The 12551-nt window shown below is 46.4% G+C and overlaps 1 protein-coding gene across 1 annotated transcript in view; it reads right to left on the reverse strand.

Annotated features, from left to right (window-relative positions):
* Positions 1-12551, reverse strand: part of ZC3H3 (zinc finger CCCH-type containing 3) — a 126716-nt gene that overhangs the window by 71158 nt on the left and 43007 nt on the right. The window contains exon 4 of the mRNA XM_066336986.1: positions 5425-5575. Coding sequence (XP_066193083.1) covers positions 5425-5575 — 151 coding nt within the window. The remainder of the gene's footprint in view (positions 1-5424; positions 5576-12551) is intronic.

Consider the following 12551-nt stretch of genomic DNA (forward strand, 5'->3'; position numbering starts at 1 on the left):
CAAGAGGAAGATGGAAAGGATGAAAAAGCTTTCCCAGATTTCACAAGGATACATTATCCTCCCCAAAGGAGAGGAGATATATTGAGTTTTCCTGTTCATTTCATCCATGGCAAGTCAACCACACCGTTCTGTGGGAATGATGCACAGGAACTGGAATGCATCCAATGGGCAACATGGGATTCTACTCCACAACCCAAGATTCCTGTTCCACCAGATTTCCATGGATTTAGGGAGAAAGGGCTAATAACAGCACACCAGGACTGGCACCTGTAGCTCCACCCACTTAGGAATAACATGGAGAATAATGCACCACAGAGGGGAAGCCAAGTGCCCTTCCCCACCACACGATCCTGTTGTCTCAAGGCAGTGAAAAATCATTTCCACAGGGAAACTTGTAACAGCACTCAAGGAATGCCAGAAAAATGGAAAGGAAAATCGAGAAGACTTCTCTGGGAGCAGATGGCAGGGGCTGCATGAAATGGATGGTCCCATCCCATGGAAGTGTTCAAGGCCGGGCTGGATAGGGATTGGAAAAACTCAGTCCAGTGGAAGGTATCCCTGCCCATGGCATGGGGGTTGGACCAAATGCTCTTCCAAGGTCCCTTCTAAGCCAAACCTTTCCACGATTCTCTGAAGTGGATCATGAGTTGGATCAGCTGGTTGGCAATTGGTGTCCAAAAGATGTCGTTAAGGGAGCAAAAGGAAATTGGAAACCCCAAAACCACCCACTGTGAAGACAAGGAAGGGATGGGACAAGGAGGTTGGTGTGTCCAAGTGACCTGGAACACAATATCCCAACCTCCTGCAGAGGATGACTGGAAGGGATGGTGGTTCCTCCTCCTCCTGGATGCTCAGCTGTCTCTCCCCTTTCCCAGGGAAGTGGCCCTGCACCCGCCACTGTGGCTGAGCCCCATTTCAAAACCTGCATCACCCACTTTATCTTTCAGCTCGAATCCCTAAAGCCTTCATATCTTTGGAATCTGGGGGAAAAAATACTTGTCATCACCACATCACAGAATCATTTAGGCTGGAAAAGATCATTAAGTCCAAACTTTGACCAATCACCACGTTGTCAACCAGACCAGAGCACTGAGTGCCACATCCATTCATTTCTTGAACACCTCCAGGGATGGTGACAACTGTTTCCATCTTAATCTGTTCAGCATGCTCCAGGCCACGGAAAAGAACAAAGAGAAGAAAATAAAAGGAAAAAGGAAAACAAAACTAAACCACATGAGCGAATCCTCCACTGACGAGTTCCTTTCTCCTGAGCTGGCATTTCTCTGACAAATGTTGGATTATCTTGTTCTTTACTTATTTATAGTGCTGGAGGGGTAGAATCTCCCTTAAGAGGCGCTGCAAAGTTTTCAGGAAGAAATATCAGAGTTTCCCCAGCAGTGCCAGACACAACTCATTATCTGCAGACAGGTGACTTTTGTTTTCCACATTTGCAGCAGGATTTGAGAAGAAAACTCTTCAAAGTGGGTCAGTGCTTCATTCCTGCACTGGGGGTCTATAAGCTCAACTCGAAGGTCTCTCTGCTCCCAAAAATGTGTCTTAAAAGTGGTTCTGGCTCTCCAGAGGGACAGCTGGAGTCTTCTGAAGGAGTTTATAGAATCCTAGAATATTCTGAGTAGGAAGGGACACACGAGGATCATCTAGTCCAACTCCTGGTCCTGCACAGGACACCACAAAAATCCCACCCTGTCCCTGAGAGTGTTGTCCAAATGCTCCTTGAGCTCTGGAAGCTTTGGGACCATGATGACTTCCCTGGGGATCCAGCTTCTCTGGGAAACCTGTGCAAGGGCCTCACTACCCTCACAGGAAGGAACTTCCTGATATCCGATCTAACACTACTTATTTTCAGTGGGAAGCCATTCCCCCTTGCGTTTGCAAAAATTCCCTCTCCATCTTTCCTGTCAGCCCCTTCAGGCACTGGAAAGCTGCAGTGAGGTCACCCTGAAGCTTCTCTTCTCCAGGCTGAACAATCACAATTCTTTCAGCCTTTCCTTGTAGGAAAGGTGTTCCATCCCTCTGACCATCAACCCCAGAAGGCTTCTGCTGCCTGTGCAAGCTCTACGACATGTGGACATCCCATTTTTTTGGTGGCCACATCCATGGTGGACCATGGAAAGAGGCAGGAAACAGGAGAAGCATCACTGCAAAATCTCAGCACGACACTTCATCCATTCCAACTCCTCCACGGCAAATCCCTCATCTCTTCCCCAGCAGAGGGAGGCTGTGAGGAGAGAGGACATCTCCCTCCAGGATTTTTAAGGGACGACCAACCTCAATGTCACCAGGAGCAACCGAAATTTAAGGCCAGCAAATCACAGCCCTTGTGAGCTGCGCTCCCAGCAAAGCTGCGGGAGATAAGGGGAAGGAGTGAAAAGGAGAATCAATAAATCTTAACCTCATTCACAATGATCTGGAGCTCTTATTAAGTAAATTAATTTAAGTTAATTTAACTCGATCATGACTCCCGATCACAGTGATTTAGTGAAGGGGAAATTGCATTAGGAAAGGCCACACTCACCAGATAGAAGAACGGAAGAAAATTAGATCCACTTAGCAATGTGAATTAATATGGAAATAGCAGGTGTAAATTTCACCTTATCAAGAGAGTGAAAATTATCTTCATAAATTTGGAGAAATAGGCCCCGAGTTGCTTATAAATCTATTTAAAACAAAAATATTACAAAAAGTGGAGTAAAATTAATTTAAAATATACTCCCACCTATCGCCTCGAAGAAAAGTCAGCAGTAGGGCCAAGTTTACTGCAACCCAGCAAGAAGGGGAGGATGGAATTCATCCCCAAGGGATTGACAATAGGTACCTCCAGCAACTCTCCCTGTCACTCATTTCCCAAAGCCACATCCCTCTTCATCTCAGTCTGGTGATTTGGGGATTTATCAGCAAAAACGGCAACATCCTGGATGTCCCAGAAAAGTAAAACCCTGGCACATTACTTCCAGATATCCAAAAACCTGGACTTCATGCAGGAAATCATTCTTTAGTGACAGCTGGGAATCTGTTTGGGAGTAGCACTGGAGGGCAGCACCACCAGTTGACATCCCACTGCTGGTTTAAGGGGAAGAGGACAATAAAAATACCAAATTGTTATAAAAATATTAAAATGAAAAATAGGAATATTTTCAAAATTGACTACTCAGTATGAAAAATAAAATTGAGGTGACTAAAGGGGTGTCCCACCATCACACGGGTTTTGGGAAGAGAAAAAAAAATGAGGAAAAAAAGCAGATCCTGGCGTGTTGCTTGTGACAGATCCAAGATGATGATAGGAACGATGGAGCAAAAAATCCTGTAAAAACTCCAGGAGAAGCATTTGCCATGTGCTTCCTCCAGACAGGCCGGATGATTGATCACCCTCAATGAAGGTAATTGGGAAACGGAGATTTATGGCTTCTTTAAAACATAATTGTTTTAATTTGCTGATGGCATTTTATCAAGATTTGTCTGAAGCAGCTGTAAGATCTAAACTACACCAATTTAATGAAGTCAGAGATTAATACAGAGAAAATGATCCTACAAGTGGGAGCTCTCAGCCAATCGCAGCAGAACGGGGTCGTTCCTTGGGAAATCACCACTGGGTTAAGCAAGAGCCACCACACATATCCCAGACATTCCTGCCCTGAATTCCAGGCCTGAAGATTCCCCTTTCCTTGATTCTCACCATGGATCCTTCATCCATCAACCATCTGGATCTGGAGTAACAAGGTGTGAGGGAAGAAGCTGAGCTCAACAGTTGCTGGATGAGTTGTTTCCTATTAATTAAGGCCGAAAGTCACAGAATCATTTGAGTTGTGAGGGACCTTCAAGACCATCTTGTTTCAACCTCCTGCCATGGTTCCACTATTCCAGGCTGCTCCAAGCCCCATCCAACCTGGCCTTGGACATTTCCACAAGTGGTGAGGCCCTGGAAAAGGTTTCCCAGAGAAGCTGTGGCTGCCTCATTCCTGGAAGTGTCCAAGGCCAGGCTGGAGCAACCTGAGGTAGTGGAAGGTGTCCCTGCCCATGGCAGGAGGTTGAATCTCAAGGATCTTAAAGGTCTCTTCCTACCCCAACATCTTGTGACTCCATGAAATTGCAGGATGATGGAGCAGGCAGAAAGTTACATGGTTTGTTTCTGGAAAGAGAAATGCAGGAATTTGGTCCCAAAGATTTGTAAATGGAGGTGGCACCTCCAAGTGGGGCAGTAATTTCAGGAGAAAACTCAAAACAAAAGGAGACCTGTGGATCTCAGGGATGATGCCCAAGTGGGAAAATATCACAGGCAAAAGTAGAATGTGAAGACAAAGGAGGAGGTGATGCAGTTAAGGTTGACCATGAGCCCAAAAGGATCCAAATTTTCATACTGGAAGAAGCACTTTGAGACCAGTAGAGTACAGCAGATGATGACTTTCTCAACCAAGACCTTAGGAAACAGACTAAATAACTGACCCGACCTTTTTTTCAAATCTCTCTGTTTATCCCATATTTTAGTTCATCACCCTGAACTCCTCCAAAGCAAACTCTCCCTTCAGATGCCAATTTGGGAATCCCAAAATTCACTTTTAAAGGGAAGTATCAGGCAAAGCCAGGCTTTGAAAACAATCACTACCATTTTTGTCCCTCCACAGCTCTACCATAAGAGCCACCAGTCCCCAGAGCATTACTGGGGAATGACTTTTGGAGAAAACCACCTGAAGAAGGAAGAACAAAGCCAAAGAAGAACAGACTCTTTGCCCAAAATACTGTCTGTGATTCCTGGCATTTCAGTGGAAGGACAAGTTATTCCTGACCTAAAAATACCCAAAACCTTTATTTTCACCAAACCCATCACTTTTAATCACACCTTATTTTAAAGAATCAATTATTTTCATGACCTTCCTGATTCTACACAAGCTCCAGGTCTTGTCTCGGCCTCTGAGATGCTCCCTGGAAACATCTCCACCTCTACGGATTTAGGAATATTCCAACTCAAGGGTACAGCACCTTCAGTGCCTCCCTTCTCTGGGCAGTGACAAAACATTTCCTGATGTTCCACCCATCCAGATAATTTGAAATAAAAGTCTGGAACAGCATCTACATCCGGGTATTAAATTCAGAGCATCCAACACGCTCCCCTTCACCACCAACATCCATACATTTATTCATCTCCTTTTCAGCTTATTTAACTGCTCCATGGAAACAATTAATTCCAAGAGGGAATAAATAGGAAGCCAAAGGCATAAGCTGTTGGCACCAGCTCGGGATAACACAATTCCTAATATGATTTTACACTTTAAGTCAATAAACTCAGCGTAGACCAAACAAAGAGAGAAATTAAACAGTGAAGATGCAACAGAAAAACACGGAGCCAACGTGGGAGTTCCTGTGGCTCCCACATCCCAACCAGCTGCATTCCAGGGATGGAAGAATTACCTGGATGTCACAGGGCGCCTGGTCTTCCAGGTGGGAATGGGGCTGGTGAAGGATGATAAGCCTGGAGACATCACATTCTTCTTCACGATCCTGTAGCGTGTCTTTATCACCTTGTTGGCTGAAGGACTCCTTACAAAGTGGAAGTTGGATCCTAGGAGAAAAAACATGGAAAAACAGGCCTGAAATTCAGGTGTGGATGGGCACAGGAGGGATCTCACTGATATTCTCTCAGAATCATGGAATTTTTAAGGTTGGAAAAGACCTTTATGACGATCAAGTTCAATGGCCATTGGTCCCACATCCAACTTAAGCCCTACATCCAACTTTTTTTAGCACCCGGAAAAAGAGGTGAAGTTTCAGGAATGGGATCACTATGGCTGATGGTAACAGAAGGGTCTGGATGGGCTTGGGACTGGCTTCACCAGGCCATCAGCAAAGCTCTACCACGGGAATTGTGGATTCACCAACAACACCTTGATCCCAACATCCACATTGGAAATAAACGTACGCCTTTAATCCTTGGCATTTTCACCATATTTTTCATCTCCAGGAGTGTGGAAGTCCAGGTTGGACAGGAGCAACTTGGGATAATGGAAGGTCCCTTCCATGGAGAAGGAACTGGATGAGCATTAAGGTCCCTTCCAACCCTACCCATTCCCAGATTCTCTATGTTGCAGGATGATCTACTTCCCTATCCTGCGGAATGTTTCGTGCAATTAACAGTTCTGTGTTCGACTGTGGTTTTCCTCCACGAGCCTTTTTTTTTTTTCCCCAAGCTTTCAGGAATGCACCTAATTGCCCGACTTTTATAACATACAGCTGTAACTGCCCAGATAATTAAAGCTGACACTCCATGCTGAGCCTCGGTCTCTGGGTTTTATAACTGATTTAAAGGCCGGCTGTTTTTCTTGGAGATCCTCTCATTAAAATTATGAAGAGGTTGGGAGGGGAAAAGTGGGATCGTTATTTTCACTGAAAACGTTAGACCCATCCCCATGTTTGTCTCTGTGAGAGGAGGGAGAATAAGGTGGATTCTCAGGTAAACTAGGAAAAACAGGGAAATATATTTTAGAGCTGACAGCATGCCCTAGAAAGGAGGAATGGTTTTCCCATTTCCCTGCAACAGTGGCAACATCAATCCACAGCTTTACAGTTTCATACAGGGAATATTTTCCTTCTCGAGCAATCCCAACAAGTTGATGACTTGTGCTGGCTTTGGGAGGACTCAGGCAACACAAATTTCCATTCTCAAATTAAGCAAGAAGTTATAACCCCTGGTGATGGGAAGAGGCAAAACCCAGGCTCTGCCATGGCAGAAAAATCACTGAAACACTGAAATTTTTCGTGATAAAGATGGCAATCACAACATTCCGCAATCGGAACCCATGGGATAAATCATGGCACTAAAGGATCTTCCAGGTTCTCTTCCTGTAGAAACCATTTGATGATTCAACAACTGGAGGAATTGCAGCCACTTTGGAGGTGAGGCACTTCAGAAGTCACTTAAGAGGTGAGGCAAGAAGGGAAAGAGGAAAGAACATGGAAAGCAAACGGGATTTCACTGCTCTTTCCCCATCCCAGGATTTTTTTTGTAGCAGATCAAATTCTTCAGGGCAGAGACCAAACCTCTGTATGGGCTTTTAAAGCCTTTTCAAGGCTGAAGCTCTAATTACAATTAAAATTGCTCCTAAGTACTGGCAAACTTAAAGAGGTTTTTCCTTCAGGGAACTGTATTTAAGGACAGGAAAATGGGGACAACAAAAGGACAGAGGTCCCAACCCCTGCAGGGATCACAATGAAATCCCAGCTATGGTGATGGTGGGACTGTCCTGAAATCACGGACTCATGGAATAGTTTGGGTTGGAAGGACCTAAAAGACCATCCAGTTCCTCTCCCTGCCATGGGCAGGGACACCTTCTACCATCCCAGGTTGCTCCAAGCCCTGTCCAGCCCGGCCTTGGACACTTCCAGGGCTGGAGCATCCACAGCTCCTCAGAGCAATGTCTGCCAGCACCTCACCACCCCTGCAGGGAAGAAATTCACCCTAAAATCCCACTTAATTCTGCCTTCTGTCACTTTTGTCACCCAGAACACGTGGACACACTCAGCCTCTCACGGATACAGCAACAACCACGTACCCAAAGCTCTCACCGGGGAAGGGATGAGAGCCACAATCCCATATCCTCCCCAGCCAGCAACTGCACAAGTTGCCCCTTTCCCTCCTCCACTCCGACCTCAGAGAATAACTAAGCTGGGAATTCACTGAATACATAATTAACATTTTTTTGCCCCCCGCGCAAGCTCGAGCTGCCACCAATCAACCCAGAATTGCATCAAACTCCTGCCTGACAAGAAAGAGAGCTCCCAAACTATTGCAGGCATCCCCCTCCTCCTCCTCCTTCCCCAAAACAGGCTGGCACCTGGTAAACTCTATTCCCAGAGGTAATTGGATGGTGTATTCATTCCGAAGCTGCTCCTTGGAAAGTGCCTGATGCGCGACTCCGGCATTAACCACCTCCTCAAAGAGCCTCTACGAAGAGCTCCGTTTTCTATTATTACTTGCTAGCTGAGGGGTTTTGTGTAGATAATCATGTTATTTAGACAGGATGTTGGTTTAATTCCCTTCATTACAGGCTCCCAGGGTTGTAATTTTTTCCTCTCCGCGTGATGTATTCCCCGTGGCACATTTCACTCAAATCAAACACTTCACGCTTTTATTACAAACAATACCCCAGCGTCCCCCGTTATCAGCCCGGCGCACACATCCCCACTCCTCGCCGCGATCCAGAGGTCACTTCTAATGACTAATCGATCTCATTAGCTTTCCTAATTAAAAACTTTACTACCGCCATGGAAGACAAACTACAAAAAAACTGCTTGCATCATATTCGAATGGGATATGAGCATCATTTATCAGCCAGGGCCGCGCGCTGCTGAGCTCGGGGCTTTCTGCGGAGCCGCGAATCCCGCGGGCGCTGCTTGCGCCTCCTGTTCCCAGGATAAAAAAAAACCAACAAATCCTGGTGTAAACTGTAAATGTAGAATTGTTAAGGTTGGAAAATACCTCTAAGGTCATCGACCCAGCCCTGCCAAGGCCACCACTAAACCACGTCCCCAAGTGCCACATCCACGCGGAATTTAAACCCCTCAAGGGATGGCGATTCCATCACTTCCCTGGGCAGCCCAACCATCCTTTCAGTGAGGAAATCTCTCCTAATGTCCAAACAAAACTTCCTCTGGTACAACTTCAGGCTGCTCCCTCTTGTCCAATGCTGACCTTGAGATGGAGAATTTGTTGCCAAAATCTCTTACCTGCTTCGAGCAGGTAGGATCCAGGAGCCACCAGCACACGCGTCCCTTAGGAAAGGGGTTGGAGGAAAGGGTCCTTATTTCTTCTCTTATTTTCATGAAAGAAGTACCAGAAATTTGCCCCTTGGGGAAGTTGAGGCAGGGAGGGCATAAAAAGAGTTTGCTCGTAGAATATTTTACATGAAGAAGAGTCTGGAGAAACCTTCTTTTAAAGCAGCTTAAAACAAAAATGGGAAACTACTTCAGACAACCTGGAGTGACGGGAAAAGGGGGAATGGCTTCCTGCTGCCAGAGGGCAGGGTTGGATGGAATATTGGGAAGGAATTCTTCCATGTGAGGGTGGGGAGGTCCTGGCACAGGTTGCCCAGAGAAGTTGTGGCTGCCTCATCCACAGATTGGATGGGGCTTGGAGCAACCTGCTCTAGTGAAAGATGTCTCTAAAAGCTGTGTTGATGTGGCACTTGGGGACAAGAGTTTAGTGGTGGCTTTGGAAGTGCTGGGTTAACATTTGGACTTGATGATCTCAGAGATCTTGTCCAACCTTAATGATTATTAACGGTTCTGTGATTCTAAATCCATGAGGCAAGAGGAAGATGATGAGTGCTCAGGACAGATTAGGGAAACCCACAATATTGGTGGAGTAAATCCTGCTCAGACACTGATGGGAAAAAGGAAGTTAAATAAGCAAGGGGAACTTCAGGAGGGCAGATCTTCAAATCCAAGAGATTATTGCTGCTTTCAGAAAAGGATATAGGATAGAAAAGCTTCCTGTGTGGGCACAGGAATGGGGAAAAAGCACTAAATTTAGTCATGACCTGGGTGCTGTAAGGTCTCCCATTGTTAATCCTTGGCCACCAGAACCCTTCCCGTGTGTCTCTGTCGGGGCTCAGTGCCAAGCTGTGCCATTAATCTCGATGGGAAGCAGTGAGTGACAGGCACATTGATCTTCCAGCACTTGGAAGCAAGATGGGAGCAGGGACAAATGCAAATTGGGGCACAGAAGCCAGAAGCAGAAGTGCGAGGATTGTTTCCAGCACTAGGGGAAACCTCAGAGATTAAAAAGATGCAGCAGGACAAGGAAAGAACAAATCAAGGTACCAAAAATCTCTGATAAAACCAAATTTTCTTTCCAAATAGGCATGAGAGGAAAGAAAGAAAAGAGTTAAGGACTATTTGACATGTGTGAAGGAGCCACCAGCATGTCCCAGCTCTTGACAGGGGGTATAAAACTCACACTTGGAACCCAAAGGAGCTCCAACAAGAGCTGAAAATCTCTGCCAAAGCATTTTTGGAAGCAAACTCTTCCCAACACGAAGATGAATCCCTCGCCATAGGATTTGCTCCAGGTCTGGAAAGGAAGATTCAGCAAAATCCACCATTATCCTCAAATCCCAGAAGGAAGAGGACACTCAACCAAAAGACATTTCAGGCTGCAGCAGAACCATCACACACATCCAGTGATGCTCTGGGATGGTATGGGATCAAACCTCCCTCTTTTCCAGGAAAAAGGCATCCCTGACTCAAAACAATTTGCTGCTGGCTTCCATTATGTGGAGTTTGGGATGACCAATGTCAAGGCATGGAATGATGCCCTCACATCCTCTTAAAATCCCTACAAGATAACTTCCTAATGGATCTGATCCTTCTGCACTGTCTCCCACCTCGTGGATGAAGGGAAGGTGGTGGATGAGCTTTTCAGGATTTAGTAGGAAAGTCCAAGGGTAAATCTGGAGGCAGCAGAAGAGTTTGCAGCCAGGAGCAACCTCGACAGCAGAAGCACCCCAGGAAGCTCTGATGGCCAGGATGGATCAGCCTCACTCCTGCTGCGACAGCAGATTACAGGGATTGGGAATCCCAATCCCTGCCCTTCACATCAATTGAGAGCCAGGTTGCTCCAAGCCCTGTCCAACTTGGCCTTGGACACTTCCAGGAATGGGACATCCACATTCTCTGGGAATTCCATCCCAGCATCTCACCACCCTCACAGGGAAGAATTTCTTCCCAATATCCCATCTAACCCTGCCCTCTGGCAGTGGGAAGCCATTCCCCCTTGTCTTCATTCCATTCGTTTCTCCAAAGTCCCTCTCTGGCTCTCTTGGGAGCCCCTTCAGACACTGGAAGGGGCTCAAAGGTCTCCCTGAATCCTTTTCTTCTCTAATCTCAGACTTCAGCTCATCACTGGGTGCAGAGGTGGAAAAACACTCAAACCTTCTGGGGATTACCTCCAACATCACTTGTTTCCCTGGATGAGAAAAACTGTAGATGGGAAAGCAAGAGTAATGGAAGGAAAACCTGAGAAAGATGGAGAGAAGCTGGGCTAAAACGAGAATCATGGAATGGTTTGGGTTGGAAGGGACCTTTAACACCATCAAGTTCCAACCCTCTGCCATGGACAGGGACATCTTCTACTAGACCAAGTTGCTCCAAGCACTTCGAAATTACCTTCAACAAGGAAAAATCCATGGGAAACCTGAATAAAGTTCCACCACAGCTCCTCCACCCAAAAGTGAATGGTTCTGATGCTTTCTGTCCCACCACACCTGGATGGCATCACCCCTGAGCCACATGGTTACAACACCTTTTGTCCTGGAGGCCAACGTGGCCAAGTCCCCGGAGTTAACAAAAGCTTTGGGATTACTGTAATGCTGTTAGGAATTCAGTGTGAAAGCAGACACCAGTATTAGGGATGATTATCCTGGAGCAGGTTCAATATGCTCCCACAGAATGGCACAGCAAGAGGTTAATTATGTTGCAACTGGAATCAGCTTCCAAAAGGACCATCCTTGGGTTTAAGAGGAGAATTTAATTTTCACACTCATTCAGTTCCGAGCTCTTTCAAGAGCAACGGCTCTTTATGCCAGCGTGTAAATGATGCTTTATGATCATGAACTGCTGCTTAATAGGAAATAAATCCAATTGATCCAAAGTGCTTTACCTGGGACCCGGAGCACGGAAGCTGCTCTGGTTGTCACATTTTGATAGGACGGGAGAAGGGCGGGATTTGGAGCTGAAACATTTTAGAGGGCTCTGGCCTTGGACACGTCCAGGGATGGGGATTCACAACCTCTCTGAGCAAATCCACATATCCTGCTTAAATAAATTCCGTGGGTATAGGTCTGCATCCAAAATTCCTGAGTTTAGGTGAAAAAGACAGAACTTTTGTTTCCAGGAAATACAGAGTGAGAAAAAATCACCCAATTTGAAGAGAAAATTTCCAGCAGCAGGAAAGAGAGGGATTTCTGCCCCTCTGCTCTGCTCAGGTGAGACCCCCACCTGGAATTCTACCTCCAGCTCCAGGGTGCAACAGCAGACAGATGTGGAGTTGCTGAAGCATGTCCAGAGGAGGCCACAGAGATGCTCCAAGGGCTGGAGCCCCTCTGCTCTGGAGACAGCTGGGAGAGCTGGAAATGTCCAGCCTGGAGAAGGGAAGGTTCCAGGGAGACCTTATTAGAGCCTTTCAAAAATCCAAAGGTTTAGGAAAGCCCCATCATGCGTGGAGACGTCACGGGGGAACAAAGTGATCCCTGAGCTGTTGAGAAGAAAGAAGAGGAGCGAGAAGAAGAGCATCTGGAAAAGCTGGGGATGGCACAGCCAGGAGAAATCCGACAGCGAGGAAACACCGTCAGCGAGCGTGACAGGAGAGAAGCAGAAAGAAAAGCAGCAGACGTGAAAGTCACAGAGCTCCAAGAAACTCCCTGGAAAAATTCCGCTGCAAAAAACACTCAGGATCAGCCTCCCAAAAGACTGAGGACCTGTACTCCTTTTCCAGCCCACTGGTGCAATCCCAACTTCCATCTGCAGCTGGGATGCTGCACAGG

This window comes from Sylvia atricapilla, chromosome 1 (genome assembly GCF_009819655.1).
Source record: "Sylvia atricapilla isolate bSylAtr1 chromosome 1, bSylAtr1.pri, whole genome shotgun sequence".
Lineage (NCBI taxonomy): Eukaryota > Metazoa > Chordata > Aves > Passeriformes > Sylviidae > Sylvia > Sylvia atricapilla.